This window comes from Cherax quadricarinatus, chromosome 4, assembly GCF_038502225.1.
Source record: "Cherax quadricarinatus isolate ZL_2023a chromosome 4, ASM3850222v1, whole genome shotgun sequence".
In the NCBI taxonomy this organism is placed as follows: Eukaryota; Metazoa; Arthropoda; class Malacostraca; order Decapoda; family Parastacidae; genus Cherax; species Cherax quadricarinatus.
The window spans coordinates 60,247,896-60,263,623 of NC_091295.1; the positions used below are offsets into that span (position 1 = coordinate 60,247,896).

Sequence of the window (15,728 nt, forward strand, 5' to 3'; positions counted from 1 at the left end):
TGATTCCACTTTTAATTCGTGGGTCAAAGAAGGAGATTTGTTGAAGGTACAATGAAAAAATCATTATTAGAAAAATTTAAAGAATTAATTACATTACTTAATAGTCTCCCACGCAATCATCGGAAGAGTTTATTACAACAGTTTAAGAAAACACACATAAGTTGTATCAGTGAGATTTTCAAGAATTTGATTAAGAATAAAATACCATTAGACCCTAAAATATTTAAAAAGTACAAGAACGAGATTAAATCATTAGCTTGTAAGAAAATCGGTTTTCAGCGTAAAAAGAAATATTTGCTGAGTATCAGAGGTGGAAATCTTCTTGGCATTATATTACCTCTAGCAGTAAATATTATTTCGAGATTGTTTAATAAATCATGAAAGAATTTTATCTTGTACCAACTTCAGTTATGAATCGGAAACCTCTCGAGTTAGTAAAATCGGAGGGTGGTGAGAATTTAGAAGGAGGTGGTGGTGGTGCATGCTTGAAGCGTGGTGTTAAACGCAAGTTTAAGACTACTCCCGCTAGGCAGGTCAACCCACCTGCTCTCACCTCGGTGAAACCTCAGAAAACCCCAGATTTGTCAAGATTCATGCACATAAGAGTGAGTGCGAGAAATATAGAATATGTGAAATCAATGTTGGTATTATTGCAAAGAAATCCTTTGGTGAGTTGGGATGAGAATGGTGACCTTCTTACCCCCATTACTGGACGTAATATTATTGAAATATTAAATGTTTTATCAGAAAATAATGTGAAATCAGCGAGAAGAATCGATTCTGATTACTTAACAGAAATAAAGCATTTATTAAATATATCAGGTATACATTTTGATTTTGTGAGGAATACAAAAGTGAGAAAACAATTATTACATAAAGGAGGCGGTGTAAGGAGAGAAACATCGTGGATATCATATTAGGTGAGTATATAAACTCTGTGATGTTATGTTTTTATTTAGTGTGTGTTATAAGAGTGTAGAGATGGCTGAACGTCTTCTATACGTGTGTAGCGATTCAAGTCTCGATTTATTTCCCGCCAATACACCTTCGGCTTTCATTAATAAATTATATGACCCCATTATATTAGATAATAAAATTGATTATGAGGTTGCTCTGAAAAATATAATTTACCCCAAGACGCATTATATACCGCAAAAGAATTTGAAGATATGTATTACATATGAGAAATCTACAGTAAATAAATATATGCATAAAATTGATATGAGCAAAATTATTGGAGGTGATATGACAAGGATTTTAGAGGCAATAAATGAGGATATTAATGCAAATCTCTTAATAGCAGTTAAACATACAACGGGTATTATCATCCCCAAAAACTCAATTGTGTTCACATATCATCCAGGAATAAACAGAGTGGTTATTAACTTGAAAAAAAAAATTATAATACCTTCTGATATTACCAGTGCTTATGTGGGGTTGGAATTTGATAAAGAAGGAAGCGATATGCTAGGGTTCTCAGGTAATGAAATTTTGTATGTCTTTACCAATAAAAAAGAGATTATTTTTAACGAGTCTGGTGTGAAGGCGGTAAACCCACCCGATCCTGAATCAGGTATTAATTATATGTTAATATATAGCGATTTGATTGATCCCATTAATTTTGGCGATCAGTTGGTATCTCTTTTGGGAGTAGTTGATATTAATACATTAAGATCTAATTATGACCCCACAATGTATAAACCACTTAATAAAAAGATAATTGATCAAGTGAGTATTAAGCTCGCTGATCAGAAAGGAAGGTTAATTCAATATAATGATAAGTGTTCTACTGTATGTGTACTACATTTAAGACCTATAAAACGAGAGTGAATGATCAAGTTGAGTTAATATTGAACGAACCGTCAAGATGAGAACCAGTTTCTCTCCTCCTTCAGTGGAATCATTCCTGAAACTCTTTGATACTTCGAGGGTGAAAGGGGGAGGTTTAGATGATATTATATTATATAAAGCTAGAGGGAGGGGCGGAGGATTATTGTCATTTCTCGGTGGGATGGCCAGAAAAGCATTACCATTCTTATTGAATACCTTTGCTCCGGGAGTATTACAATACGGACAAAATGTGTTGAACGATGTTAATAATGGTATTGCATTGAAAAATTCTGCGAGAAATAGAGGCGTAGAAACATTGAAGGGTGTCGGACAGAAGTTATTATCCGGAGGAAGTAGAAAGATTGGTTTGAAACGATTGAAATTTAATAATAAAAGAAACTGGAATATTTAATTAATTTTAGTTTATTGTTAACTGTCATATTGTTAGTATGTCGGCTGGTGCTCTATACGTTACACCGGGGGGACTCAACGCCCCCGTCCCCACTTATTCTCATTCCATAACTGATGGATTCCCAAAATTACCAGGACATACCATTATTGAATCCTCAATAGCAGCTAGACGCACCTGTGAAGTATTACCAGTAAATCAAGGATCTGATAAATTTCTCGAATTTAGAATACAAAGTTCAGAAGGTCATTTTTTAGATTTAACGAGTCTGGCCTTGGAAATGAACATAAATATAACAAATGAGGATGGGAGTGCACTGGGAGACGGAGATAAGGTCATATTTGTGAATTCTATAAGTCAGACAATATTCAAATCTGTGTGTTTGTATCTCAATGAACAACTTATAGAATCGAATCCATTTTATTCATATACGGGTTATATTAAACTGCTTAAGCATTTATCCCCATCAAAATTAGATACATTGGGAAGAATAGCATTCTTTCGTAATAAAGACACAGCAAGTAGTACTATTACAACAGCTGATTTAGATGATATTAAGAAAGACGAAGGTAAATTAACGAATGAAGTGAATACTTGTTTCCCTTTGATGCTGGATGTGAGTAGTTTTCACGAATATATCCTGGATAGTGTCGAATGTCGATTGAGACTTGAAATGCATTCACCCGCATGGGTAATTATGACTCCATTAAGCGGAAAAACATATAAATATAATATTAATTCCATTAAATTATGGATCGATAAAGTTATTCCGTATACGAATGCATTAATTGCATTGAATTCAAGCATGAGGGCAAACCCGCAGGGGTGTGAATATCTGTTCAAGAAGACATTATTTAAATCATATATTCTGGCATCTAATCAAACACAATTGATCGCAGATAATCCTTGGGGACAAGTCATACCCGATAAGATATTTATTATATTAGTTGATATGAAGACATATGATGGAGGATATAATTTTAATCCATTATATTTTCAACATGAAGATTTGAATCATTTCGGGGTTACAATTAATTCAGAAATGATTCTTAATATTGACTGTAAGTTCCCTACCCATGCGAGTAGGTTATATTACGCTACCTTGAAATCTCTGGGTTTGGAGACTGATCATCTGATTACATATAAGAGTTTTCTCCAAGGCAGAACTATATTAGGTGTTGACCTGAGAAGTGAACAGGTTAAGAATGCTATATCTGTCGAGAAGAATGGTAATTTGAGAATAGATATGACATTTGGTAAACCGAAAGATGAGAATAGAATTTGTCTGATGTTTGGTGAAACTAATGCGATTTTAAATATAAATGAAAATAGAACAGTGATAGTGCATACGCGAGTATAGATCATGAATTGTGAAGAAATAAATATTGCCTTGAAACATCATACGGGAAGATATGCCTCGTATTTGGGATGTTTTGCCGCAAATAATATAAATGAAGTTATTATGAGGATAAAAGATAAGCCGGTAATTTTCATCATTAATATATTGAACGATCAAGATGAAAATATGGGTCATTGGATTACTATATATGTGAACAAATACATATTAATATATTTAGATAGTTTCGGGGTGGATTTAAAACATTATACAAATATATATGAGAAAATTATATACAAGAGAAATTTCATGTACGGTATTAATCAGAGGATTCAACATGAAAAATCATTGGTGTGCGGCTTATATGCTATATATTTTGTGTATAAGTTAACAAATTATAGCGTCAAGAAAATTATACCATATTTGTTTAAAGATTTTGGTAGAAATAAATTAAAGAATGACCAATTTATAATGAAATATGCATATGAGCATTTCAATATACCCTCATGTTCAAGTGTATTTGCTAATAATTCAACGTGGAATTATGAAAATCTGTGTAAAATATTGGAATTATAATACGGTGGGGTAGAGGCGTTTAGAGGCGGGGCGAAAGGTTAGAGGCGGGGCGAAAGGTCATAACGCTGCTATAAATGCCCGTGCTGGGTCACTCTTTGCATCTACTGTCATTCAAGTTGGGTCAAGGATGAATCCAATTCAGTACTCCGTTGGAGGTGTCTGCGAGGAGGAGAGAAGACTGCATCCCTGTGTATGTCGGAATAATCCACCTGCGGTAAATGGTAAGTGATTTTTTGTTCATTATCTGAGTGAATCTTGTTCTAATATTGAAAAAATCTTTTTTTACACATAAATGATTTTAGAAGTGTAATGTATTAACCAATAAAACTTTTTAATGCAATTAAAGATATGCCTTATTCTTCTTCTAATCGAGAATTTTTTTTCTTTGCCAGATGCGAATATAATGCGGTTGTTGGAACTTATTCGCGCAAATCAAATCCGACAGGAGCAAATGATTTGCGAGTTGATGGGATTGTTAGGAGCGAGATCCACCCAGCCTCCTACCCATCCATATGGAGATGCTGTTGCTACCCCTCCTACCAACGAGACTTCTCCCCGACCTCATGTGGATGTTGAGACTGTGCCTCCTACTCAGGTGGTTGATGTTAACGCTTTTATCCAGGATATTGTAACTCCTACCCACGCCGAGATCGACCCTTCTCCCCAGTCTCATATGAGTGGAGAATGTGTTAGTAGTTGTTATTGCGATAAATGCGTATGGAGCGAGATGGAATATTTTATGACAAATTCCCAACCTACTTCATGTATGGATGAGGATTCCCCCATTTATTATCCACCAGCTTCCCCCCCAGAAGTTTATTGTATAACAGATGAGGAAGAAGACGACGACCCTGAACAAAATGCACAGAAATTCTACAAGAGAAGAAAAATTACTCTACGTTGATTTTAGTCAATGAATTGTAGCTTTTTTCAATGAAATTGTATTTGTTTGTATTACCAGAAATGTAATGGCTGTATAATAAATAATGAAAAAAAAAATATTGTGTATTAGTGTTATCCTGAAATGTGTCTTTCTGATGATGAAAATGTTTTCCCTATGATGTAGGTACTATATCCCCTTATTAACTTGAATGAACTAAAAGGATCGACATTGATTCAGCCTGTGTTCTGGGTCCTTTTTAGTTCATTTAACTTAATGAGAGGAATACTGACGTCACTGACATAGGGTCGACATGATTCAGCCTGTGCGCGTGACGTCACTGCTATGTCCCCTTATTAACTAAAAGGATCGACCTGATTCAACCTGTGTGCGCGTGACGTCACTGACATAGGGGTAAGTCGACAAGATTTAGCTTGTGCGGTGGTCACTGACATAGTCGACCTGATTTAGCTTGTATGTCAACACGTGACGTCACTGACCGCCGAGTAAACGCTTTTTTTAGTTCATTTAACTTAATGAGAGGAAACTTTTAGTTCATTTAACTTAATGAGAGGAAACTTTTAGTTCATTTTAAAATAATAAGGGGAAGATGTTTAGACCTGTAGTAAGCATGCTTACCCCCAGAGGGGGGATTCCAAAAACTTGATCCGAGGAATTTCGAAAACCCCATAGGGGGGGGAAATCCAAAAACTTGATCCAAGGAGATGGAGAATTTCGAAAACCCCATAGGGGGGAATCCAAAAACTTGATCCGAGGAATTTCGAAAACCCCATAGGGGGATCCAAAAAATTGTATTGTCGAGAAATTTTTGGGGTTGGGTGGTGAAAGTGGGAGGGGGATCCGAGGAGATGGAGAGTTTGATATTGAGAACCCCATAGGGGGGAGTATCCAAAACTTGTATTATCGAGAAAATTTGGGGATGGGGGGTGAAAGTGGGAGGGGGAACCTTAAAAACCTTGATCCGAGGAATTGGAGAACACAAGAAAATGAAATTCAAAAAAAAATTCGAAACCCCATAGGGGGGAATCCAAAAAACTTGATCCAAGGAGATGGAGAAATTCAAAACCCTTGATCCGAGGAGATGGAGAGCACAAGAAAATGAAATTCAAAAAAAAATCGAAAACCCCATAGGGGAGGAATCCAAAAACTTGATCCAAGGAGATCATAAGAAAAAAAATTCGAGGCGCGGGGGCGATCCGGACGACGCTGCAGAAGGCGCAGCAGAAGGCGCGAAGGGGGCGGGGGTCGCGCGCGGGCGGGGCGCGCGGGGCGGGGCGCGCGGGCGGGCGCGCGGGCGCGCGGCGCGATGGGGGGTCGCAAGGGGGGGGAGTCGTGGGTGGGGGTATTGGTTGGGGGGGGGGGTCAAGGGTGAGGTAGTCTCGAGGGCGAGGTCATGGTCAAAACCGGAAGTAACACCTAGGTGTGAAAAGGTGACCCTCCAGCTGCTGGTCCTAGACCGGATACCTCGCTCAGTGGAAGGCCCAACCGGAAGTTCCTCGCTCTGTGGAAGGCCCAAACCGGAAGTTCCTCGCCCAGGGAAAGGCCCAACCGGAAGTTCCTCCCCCAGTGGAAAAATCGACTACTTATATATATATATATATATATATATATATATATATATATATATATATATATATGTAGAGCGCGTGACACCAGCCACAGTTTCTCTCAGAATATGAGAGGCACCGGTCGTTGTTCATGATGTGTCTCACTCCTGGTTCATGATGTGTCTCACTCCTGGTTCATGATGTGTCTCACTCCTGGGTCACGGCGATGTGTCTCACTCCTGGGTCACAGCGATGTGTCTTACTCTTGAGTCACGGCGATGTGTCTCACTCCTGGGTCACGGCAATGTGTCTCACTCCTGGGTCACGGCGATGTGTCTCACTCTGGTTCATGGTACTCTGTATGACGATGATAATCAAGATACTGCATCCGATGTTGCTGTATCCGATGCTGTGTCTCACAATGCTGTGTACAACTACGCTGTGTCTGGTAGTGCTGTGTACGACGATGCTGTATTCGGCGATGCTGTGTTCGACGATGCTGTATTCGACGATGCTGTGTTCGAAGATGCTGTCTTGGAAGATGCTGTGTTCGACGATGCTGTGTACGGCGATGCTGTCTACGACGATGCTGTATTCAACGATGCTGTGCTCGAAGCTGTGTTCGACGATGCTGTGTACGACGATGCTGTGTACGACGATGCTGTTTCTGCCTATATGTGAAAACTCCCGAGTTCACCTGAGTGATATCCTTTGTGAAAATTTTTGAACGAAAACTCCTGAGAACCCCTGAGAAAGAATCCCTGAGAGAAAACCCCCTGAGAGAGAACCTTGTGATAAAAACCTTGAGAGGAAAAAACCTAACTGAAAACCTTTAAATGGCAACTCCTAAGTGAGGATCCCTGAGTGAAAAACTGCAGAGTGAGAACCCCGAAAGCGAGAACCCATGAGTGATAACCTTTAGATAAGAACCCCCTGAGTGATAATCTCTCGATGAGAAGCGCTGAGTGTTAACCTTCAGATAAGAAATGAAAACCTTCATACAAGAACTTTTGAGTGAAAACCTTCAGATAAGAACCCATAGTGCTAAAAGCTTACTCGTAATAGAAATATAACACCTAGGCATTGGGAGGAGGTAATCAAGTATGATCCTAGGAAGAAGAGAGTAGCTCCAATTACGTGAATTAAGAGCTCTCTAACTGCAACAAGTACACATGTAGTTCAAAGCTCTATGGAAAAGCTTGTCAATGGAGCAGGGCAAGAATCCCTTCGTGCTCCTTGATGCTGGTCAGTCCATTCTGATTCGTGAACTTAGAGCTATCTTCCACCTCGTTTGATGAAGTGTGATAACCTCAGTTTTCCCAAAGACTTACTGGTAATAATGATACTACTACTATTACTAATAATAATTATATCAGAAGACTTGTTCGTGGGTGTGCTAAGAGGAAATGGTTGAACTTTAACTAAAAGGAGCAATTATGAAAGAGGAAGGAGAGAGAGAGAGAGAGAGAGAGAGAGAGAGGAGGGGGGGGGGGAATATCAAGAGAAAGACAAAGAGCAGCAAGTAAAATTACGAATGTCACCTAATTACGTAAGCAATGAATAGCTAATTGCCGAGCGCACACAGACACGGACAGAGCAGCAACAAGATGCAAGGAAATGTCTCCAACTGGACGACACTATCTGGTCCAGACAGATACATACACGCAAACACCCACGCACACCCGCGCGCGAGCATGCGCGCACACACGCATGCACACACACCCACGCACACACCCGATGATGCTCTTCGTAAATTTCTTTTTAATACCCCAAGACGACTGGGGCCTGGACGTTTCCCCTCGAGGTTGTGCACATAAATATAGAAGTTGAACACAGTAGCACTCGGAGGGTTCAGTGATGGCTAGTGCACCAGATCTCTTTCCCCGTCCCCCCAGAAGACCAACTCTCGTCCCATTGTGGATATCGGGAGAGAAGGGAGCGACCAGCCAAGTGGACAGGCCAAGAATTGAGAGGCATCACTCAGGGGGCCGGAGAGGAGCCAAGGATAGTAAACCTCTCAGTCTGAGATACTGGACCGTGCAGGCAGATGAGCCGGAAATCTCCTCATAAATGATAAGGATTTTCCTCTTTGGTGTGGGTGTCTTCACGCTCGAATTTTTTTTTTTTTTTTAGCGATTCAAGGAAAAGGACGTACCCTTCCCATCATCAGATTTATCTTGACTGCCGCCCATTTCTCAGGACTCATACGACCCCAGTTAATTAACCCTTCCTTGTAAATAAACATTAAGAATAGTAAAAAATAAAAATAGTAATATTATTTATAAATAAATATAATATAAATATAAGTGAACATAGGAAAGATTACTGTGATGAAAGAAACATAAAATTTAGGCAATAATAGACTGGATACCATTTTTCTGTGAGTATGACCAGGTAGTAGGTTGGTAGACAGCAACCACCCAGGGAAGTACTACCGTCCTGCCAGACGACTGTGAGACAGAAACCTGTAACTGTTTTGCATGATGGTAGGATTGCTGGTGTCTTTTTCTGTCTCATAAACATGCTAGATAACAGGGATATCTTGCTACTCCTACTTACACTTTGGTCACACTTCACAGACACGCACATGCATATACATGTATATATATACATACATCTAGGTTTTTCTCCTTTTTCTAAATAGCTCATGTTCTTCATTTCTTCTATTGTCCATGGGGAAGTGGAAAAGAATCTTTCCTCCGTAAGCCATGCGTGTCGTATGAGGCGACTAAAATGCCGGGAGCGATGGGCTAGTAACCCCTTCTCCTGTAGACATTTACTAAAAAATAGAAAAAGAAAAATTTTATAAAACTGGGATGCTTGAATGTGCGTGGATGTAGTGCGGATGACAAGAAACAGATGATTCCTGATGTTATGAATGAAAAGAAGTTGGATGTCCTAGCCCAAAGCGAAACAAAGCTGAAGGGGGTAGGGGAGTTTCGGTGGGGGGAAATAAATGGGATTAAATCTAGAGTATCTGAGAGAGTTAGAGCTAAGGAAGGGGTATCAGTAATGTTGAAGGATCAGTTATGGAAGGAGAAAAGAGAATATGAATGTGTAAAATCAAGGATTATGTGGATTAAAGTAAAGGTTGGATGCGAAAAGTGGGTCATAATAAGCGTGTATGCACCTGGAGAAGAGAGGAATGTAGAGGAGAGAGAGAGAGAGATTTTGAGAGATGTTAAGTGAATGTATAGGAACCTTTGAACCAAGTGAGAGAGTAATTGTGGTAGGGGACCTGAATGCTAAAGTAGGAGAAACTTTTAGAGAGGGTGTGGTAGGTAAGTTTGGGGTGCCAGGTGTAAATGATAATGGGAGCCCTTTTATTGAACTTTGTATAAAAAAGGGGTTTAGTTATAGGTAATACATATTTCAAGAAAAAGAGGATAAATAAGTATACAAGATATGATGTAGGGCGAAATGACAGTAGTTTGTTGGATTATGTATTGGTAGATAAAAGACTGTTGAGTAGACTTCAGGATGTACATGTTTATAGAGGGGGCCACAAATATTTCAGATCACTTTTTAGTTGTATCTACACTGAGAGTAAAAGGTAGATGGGATACAAGGAGAATAGAAGCATCAGGGAAGAGAGAGGTGAAGGTTTATAAACTAAAAGAGGAGGCAGATAGGGTAAGACATAAACAGCTATTGGATGATAGATGGGCTAATGAGAGCACAGGCAATGGGGTCGAAGAGGTATGGGGTAGGTTTAAAAATGTAGTGTTAGTTTTCAGCAGAAGTTTGTAGTTACAGGAAAGTGGGTGCGGGAGGGAAGAGGAGCGATTGGTGGAATGATGATGTAAAGAGAGTATTAAGGGAGAAAAAGTTAACATATGAGAAGTTTTTACAAAGTAGAAGTGATGCAAGGAGGGAAGAGTATATGGAGAAAAAGAGAGAGGTTAAGAGAGTGGTGAAGCAATGTAAAAAGAGAGCAAATGAGAGAGTGGGTGAGATGTTATCAACAAATTTTGTTGAAAATAAGAAAAAGTTTTGGAGTGAGATTAACAAGTTAAGGAAGCCTAGAGAACAAATGGATTTGTCAGTTAAAAATAGGAGAGGAGAGTTATTAAATGGAGAGTTAGAGGTAATGGGAAGATGGAGGGAATATTTTGAGGAATTGTTAAATGTTGATGAAGATAGGGAAGCTGTGATTTCGTGTATAGGGCAAGGAGGAATAACATCTTGTAGGAGTGAGGAAGAGCCAGTTGTGAGTGTGGGGGAAGTTTGTGAGACAGTAGGTAAAAAAGGGGGTAAGGCAGCTGGGATTGATGGGATAAAGATAGAAATGTTAAAAGCAGGTGGGGATATAGTTTTGGAGTGTTTGGTGCAATTATTTAATAAATGTATGGAAGAGGGTAAGGTACCTAGGGATTGGCAGAGAGCATGCATAGTTCCTTTGTATAAAGGCAAAGGGGACAAAAGAGAGTGCAAAATTTATAGGGGGATAAGTCTGTTGAGTTTACCTGGTAAAGTGTATGGTAGAGTTATTATTGAAAGGATTAAGAGTAAGACGGAGAATAGGATAGCAGATGAACAAGGGGGCTTTAGGAAAGGTAGGGGGTGTGTGGACCAGGTGTTTACAGTGAAACATATAAGTGAACAGTATTTAGATAAGGCTAAAGAGGTTTTTGTGGCATTTATGGATTTCGAAAAGGCGTATGACAGGGTGGATAGGGGGCCAATGTGGCAGATATTGCAGGTGTATGGTGTATGAGGTAGGTTACTGAAAGCAGTGAAGAGTTTTTACGAGGATAGTGAGGCTCAAGTTAGAGTATGTAGGAAGGAGGGAGATTATTTCCCAGTAAAAGTAGGCCTTAGACAAGGATGTGTGATGTCACCGTGGTTGTTTAATATATTTATAGATGGGGTTGTAAGAGAAGTAAATGCGAGGGTCTTGGCAAGAGGTGTGGAGTTGAAAGATAATCACACATAAAGCGGGAGTCGTCACAGTTGCTCTTTGCTGATGACACTGTGCTCTTGGGAGATTCTGCAGAGAAGTTGCAGAGGTTGGTGGATGAATTTGGTAGGGTATGCAAAAGAAGAAAATTAAAAGTGAATACAGGAAAGAGTAAGGTTATGAGGATAACAAAAAGATTAGGTGATGAAAGATTGGATATCAGATTGGAGGGAGAGAGTATGGAGGAGGTGAATGTATTCAAATATTTGGGAGTGGACGTGTCAGCGGATGGGTCTATGAAAGATGAGGTGAATCATAGAATTGATGAGGGGAAAAGGGTGAGCGGTGCACTTAGGAGTCTGTGGAGACAAAGAACTTTGTCCTTGGAGGCAAAAAGGGAATGTATGAGAGTATAGTTTTACCAACGCTCTTATATGGGTGTGAAGCATGGGTGATGAATGTTGCAGCGAGGAGAAGGCTGGAGGCGGTGGAGATGTCATGTCTGAGGGCAATGTGTGGTGTGAATATAATGCAGAGAATTCGTAGTTTGGAAGTTAGGAGAGGAGGTGCGGGATTACCAAAACTGTTGTCCAGAGGGCTGAGGAAGGGTTGTTGAGGTGGTTCGGACATGTAGAGAGAATGGAGCGAAACAGAATGACTTCAAGAGTGTATCAGTCTGTAGTGGAAGGAAGGCGGGGTAGGGGTCGGCCTAGGAAAGGCTGGAGGGAGGGGGTAAAGGAGGTTTTGTGTGCGAGGGGCTTGGACTTCCAACGAGCATGCGTGAGCGTGTTTGATAGGAGTGAATGGAGACAAATGGTTTTTAATACTTGACGTGCTGTTGGAGTGTGAGCAAAGTAACATTTATGAAGGGATTCAGGGAAACCGGCAGGCCGGACTTGAGTCCTGGAGATGGGAAGTACAGTGCCTGCACTCTGAAGGAGGGGTGTTAATGTTGCAGTTTAAAAACTGTAGTGTAAAGCACCCTTCTGGCAAGACAGTGATGGAGTTAATGATGGTGAAAGTTTTTCTTTTTCGGGCCACCCTGCCTTGGTGGGAATCGGCCAGTGTGTTAATAAAATAATAAAGTATGACCAGGCCACGGTGCCTTGTTGCCTGGTGGCTAATGCTCTCGCTTCAAACAGCAAGGGTCCAGGTTCGATCCCCGGCGAGGGTAGAAACATTGGGCGTGTTTCCTTACCCAGTTTGTCTATGTTCCCCATTAGTAAAATGGGAACCTGGGAGTTAGTCGACTGGTGTGGGTCGCATCCTGGGACGAAACTGAACTAATTTACCCGAAATGCTCTGCACAAAAAGCGGCTTTCTATGTAGTAGTATGTCATTGATGTCAGCTAGACCTGTATACCCTGTACATGCACTTTTAGAAATAAAGATATTATTATTATTATTATTATTATTATTATTATTATTATTATTATTATTATTATTATCATTATTGTGTTCAGATATTGATCTCGTTAAATAGATTTATAAGAGACGAAATAAACCAGAGAACAGACGTTACAATGAAGGTGGGTGGTGCGTTGAGGCATCTGTGGAGACAAAAATCTTTATCCCTGGAGGCAAGAAGGGGAATGTACTAGAGTTTAGAGGTACTATGGGTATGAAACATTGGCTGCAAACAACGCTGCGAGAAGAATAAGACACATTAGCATCACTTGGGCAGATTCGTTACCGAAATGTTTCGTCTGCACAACAGGCTTCTTCTGTCGAACAGAGGGAACAATAGCAGTAGTTTTAACGTTATCAGCCCATCACCCTAGGACGGTGGCGAGCGGCCAGACCTTATTACTAGAGGAGAGAAGCAGCAGCTAGAGCTGACGTCGCCAGTGACATCATCTCCTGCTGCTTCATCTTACCTTCATTCTAATATATAAGGTTTGACTGCATGCTTATGCTGTCCTCGCTGTAAACGGTACTCCACTTTTACACGAATATCCACTGTGGCCCTGCCATAGGGCTGTAAACGGTACATTACTTGTACAAACTCCGACATTCCTTCGGGAGTCACTGCCCGGCCAGGACCAGGCCTGGCAAACCTACCTGAACCTGAACCTAGGCTTGAGGGACTGATCACCTAATACTCAAGGTAACTTACTAATAACGTCACAGCTTCCAGAATCTTATTGATCCTTATATTTGACAGAAAATGTGTAGGCGAAACATTCGGGAATAAAGATATAAAGTTTAGCTAATGTGTCTTATTCATAAACTTGTCTGTATTATATACCATCAGTAATATGATTGGAGCGAGGAGGTTGGAGGCAGTGAAGACGCTACGCTTGAGGACGATGTAAGGTGTGAATATTATTCAGAGAATTAGGGGCGTGATGATTAGAACACGGTGTGGAGTTAACAGAAGTATAATTCAGAGGGTTGGCGAGAGATTACTGAAGTGGTTTGAACATTTAAAGAGGTTGAAACAAAACATGATAACTAAAAAGATATATAAATCTGGGATAGAAGGAAAGAAGGGTAAGGGTCACCAGGAATGACTGCAAGGAGCTCGTTACTCACACTCTAACGTGAGCTTGGAGTGTGAACATGTCGGTTAGCTTGAGTCTTGGAGGTGAATGTTGCACTTAGGATGATCATCTGATCTATGACATCAGCACACTTCTGGTAAGATAGCGATTTAATGAATGATGGGGAATGTGTTTTCTCTTTTTTTTTTTTTAAGTCACCCTGCCTAGGTGGGCGACGGCCGTTGTGCTTAATAAATAATAATTTTGGTGTCGTTCGCTGAGTAATATCAGACAATGCTTTGGCTAAAGGGCTTCATAAACAGTAATGTAAGAATCTGCTTGCATATGAAGGTACTCAATTTTTTTAACCTTACTTCCTTTGTGTGACCATGATTATCCTTATTTTAATTGCCTATGAAGCCAAATATTTCATCCTTGACTCTCTGAGAAATATTATAGTTAATGACTACTGGGTCAGGAGAATGATTATAGAATATTCTTTCCTTGTCTCCATACTGACTAATAAAAACTGGCTAAATGAGTTTATCCAGATAACCATAAAGAATAGGAGGACCACAGAGAACATGATTACGACTTACAAGATACTACGCTGTTTGATACAGGAGACATGGACTGACTTCAAGATACGGAAAATGGGAACATGGGAATTCAACTGAATCGCAAAGATGTCAGAAAATATTTCATTAGCTTCCAGTTGATAAGAAACAAGAATGCATCGGATGAAGGGATGCTGGAAGCAGAATCCGAAGACAGATTAAAACAAAACAGGTAAGATAGGGCCCTGAGGCTAAAAAAGTGAATCTGATCATGGCCGGTAAAAAACCGGTGAGAAAACTCGACCCCCGCAACCACAAATAGATGAGCACACGATATTTATTCTCTAAAGAATGTTATGTATTTGGAAGACATGAGTCAGTTCAGAGATGCTAAAACACGAGGGAAGAAAAGAGTAGAGAGAGAGAGAGAGAGAGAGAGAGAGAGAGAGAGAGAGAGAGAGAGAGAGAGAGAGAGAGAGAGAGAGAGAGAGAGAGAGAGAGAGAGATTGCATCCCCCTTTCTTGACAGAATAGAGAACCGAGCAAGATGAATTATCTCTCGCTTGGACCGGGCCTGGACAGAACCGTCATTTAAGCAGAGTCCTTCAACACCGGAGATATGTGGATAGCCATACTACTATGTAGAAGGCCAATATTGTGAAGGTACCACAATTGGCTCCACTTCGCGGACAGCGAGAAGGCAGCTTTTACACAACAAGATAGGTAGCTAACATCAACTTTCTGGTTGTACTCTTATTAGGACCATCACTTCATTTGAAATCATCTTTAGAATTACTCGAGTCTGGAACATGTTCGTTGAACAAATGAAATCACTGGACCACAGATGCCTCCAGCTTAATCCTACTCCTTATTTGTATGTCTCAAGTAGGCTTCTTCGCTGGAATAAAGAGGAACCAGCAGAAGCAGTAGAGATGTAAAGTCGAAGTAATCCGTCAGTCACCCTCGAGAACGTAGTTTTGAGGTGGTCAGCCCCTCAGCCTGGAGTGGAGTTCTGCTCCATAGGCTGAAGCTCAAGCAACAGAAGAAAATTTATACACAGTCAAAGGAAAGGAGCAGAAAATCCGTTACTCCTGTTTTCAAGATTTTCTGGGCTTCACCTTCGACAGTATATAAGTCTCCATTCTGTTGCTTCAGCTTCACATTGTTCAAGACTATGGAACAGAACTCTT

The 15,728-nt window shown here is 40.3% G+C and overlaps 1 protein-coding gene across 1 annotated transcript; it reads left to right on the forward strand.

The window, feature by feature from the left end:
• The first annotated feature begins 3,422 nt into the window (after positions 1-3,422).
• On the forward strand, positions 3,423-5,266 carry LOC128691520 (uncharacterized). Its single transcript, XM_070096955.1, has 2 exons — positions 3,423-4,372; positions 4,544-5,266. Exons 1-2 carry the CDS (start codon positions 4,279-4,281, stop codon positions 5,053-5,055), a joined length of 606 nt encoding a protein of 201 aa, XP_069953056.1. The 5' UTR covers positions 3,423-4,278; the 3' UTR covers positions 5,056-5,266.
• Positions 5,267-15,728: the final 10,462 nt, after the last annotated feature.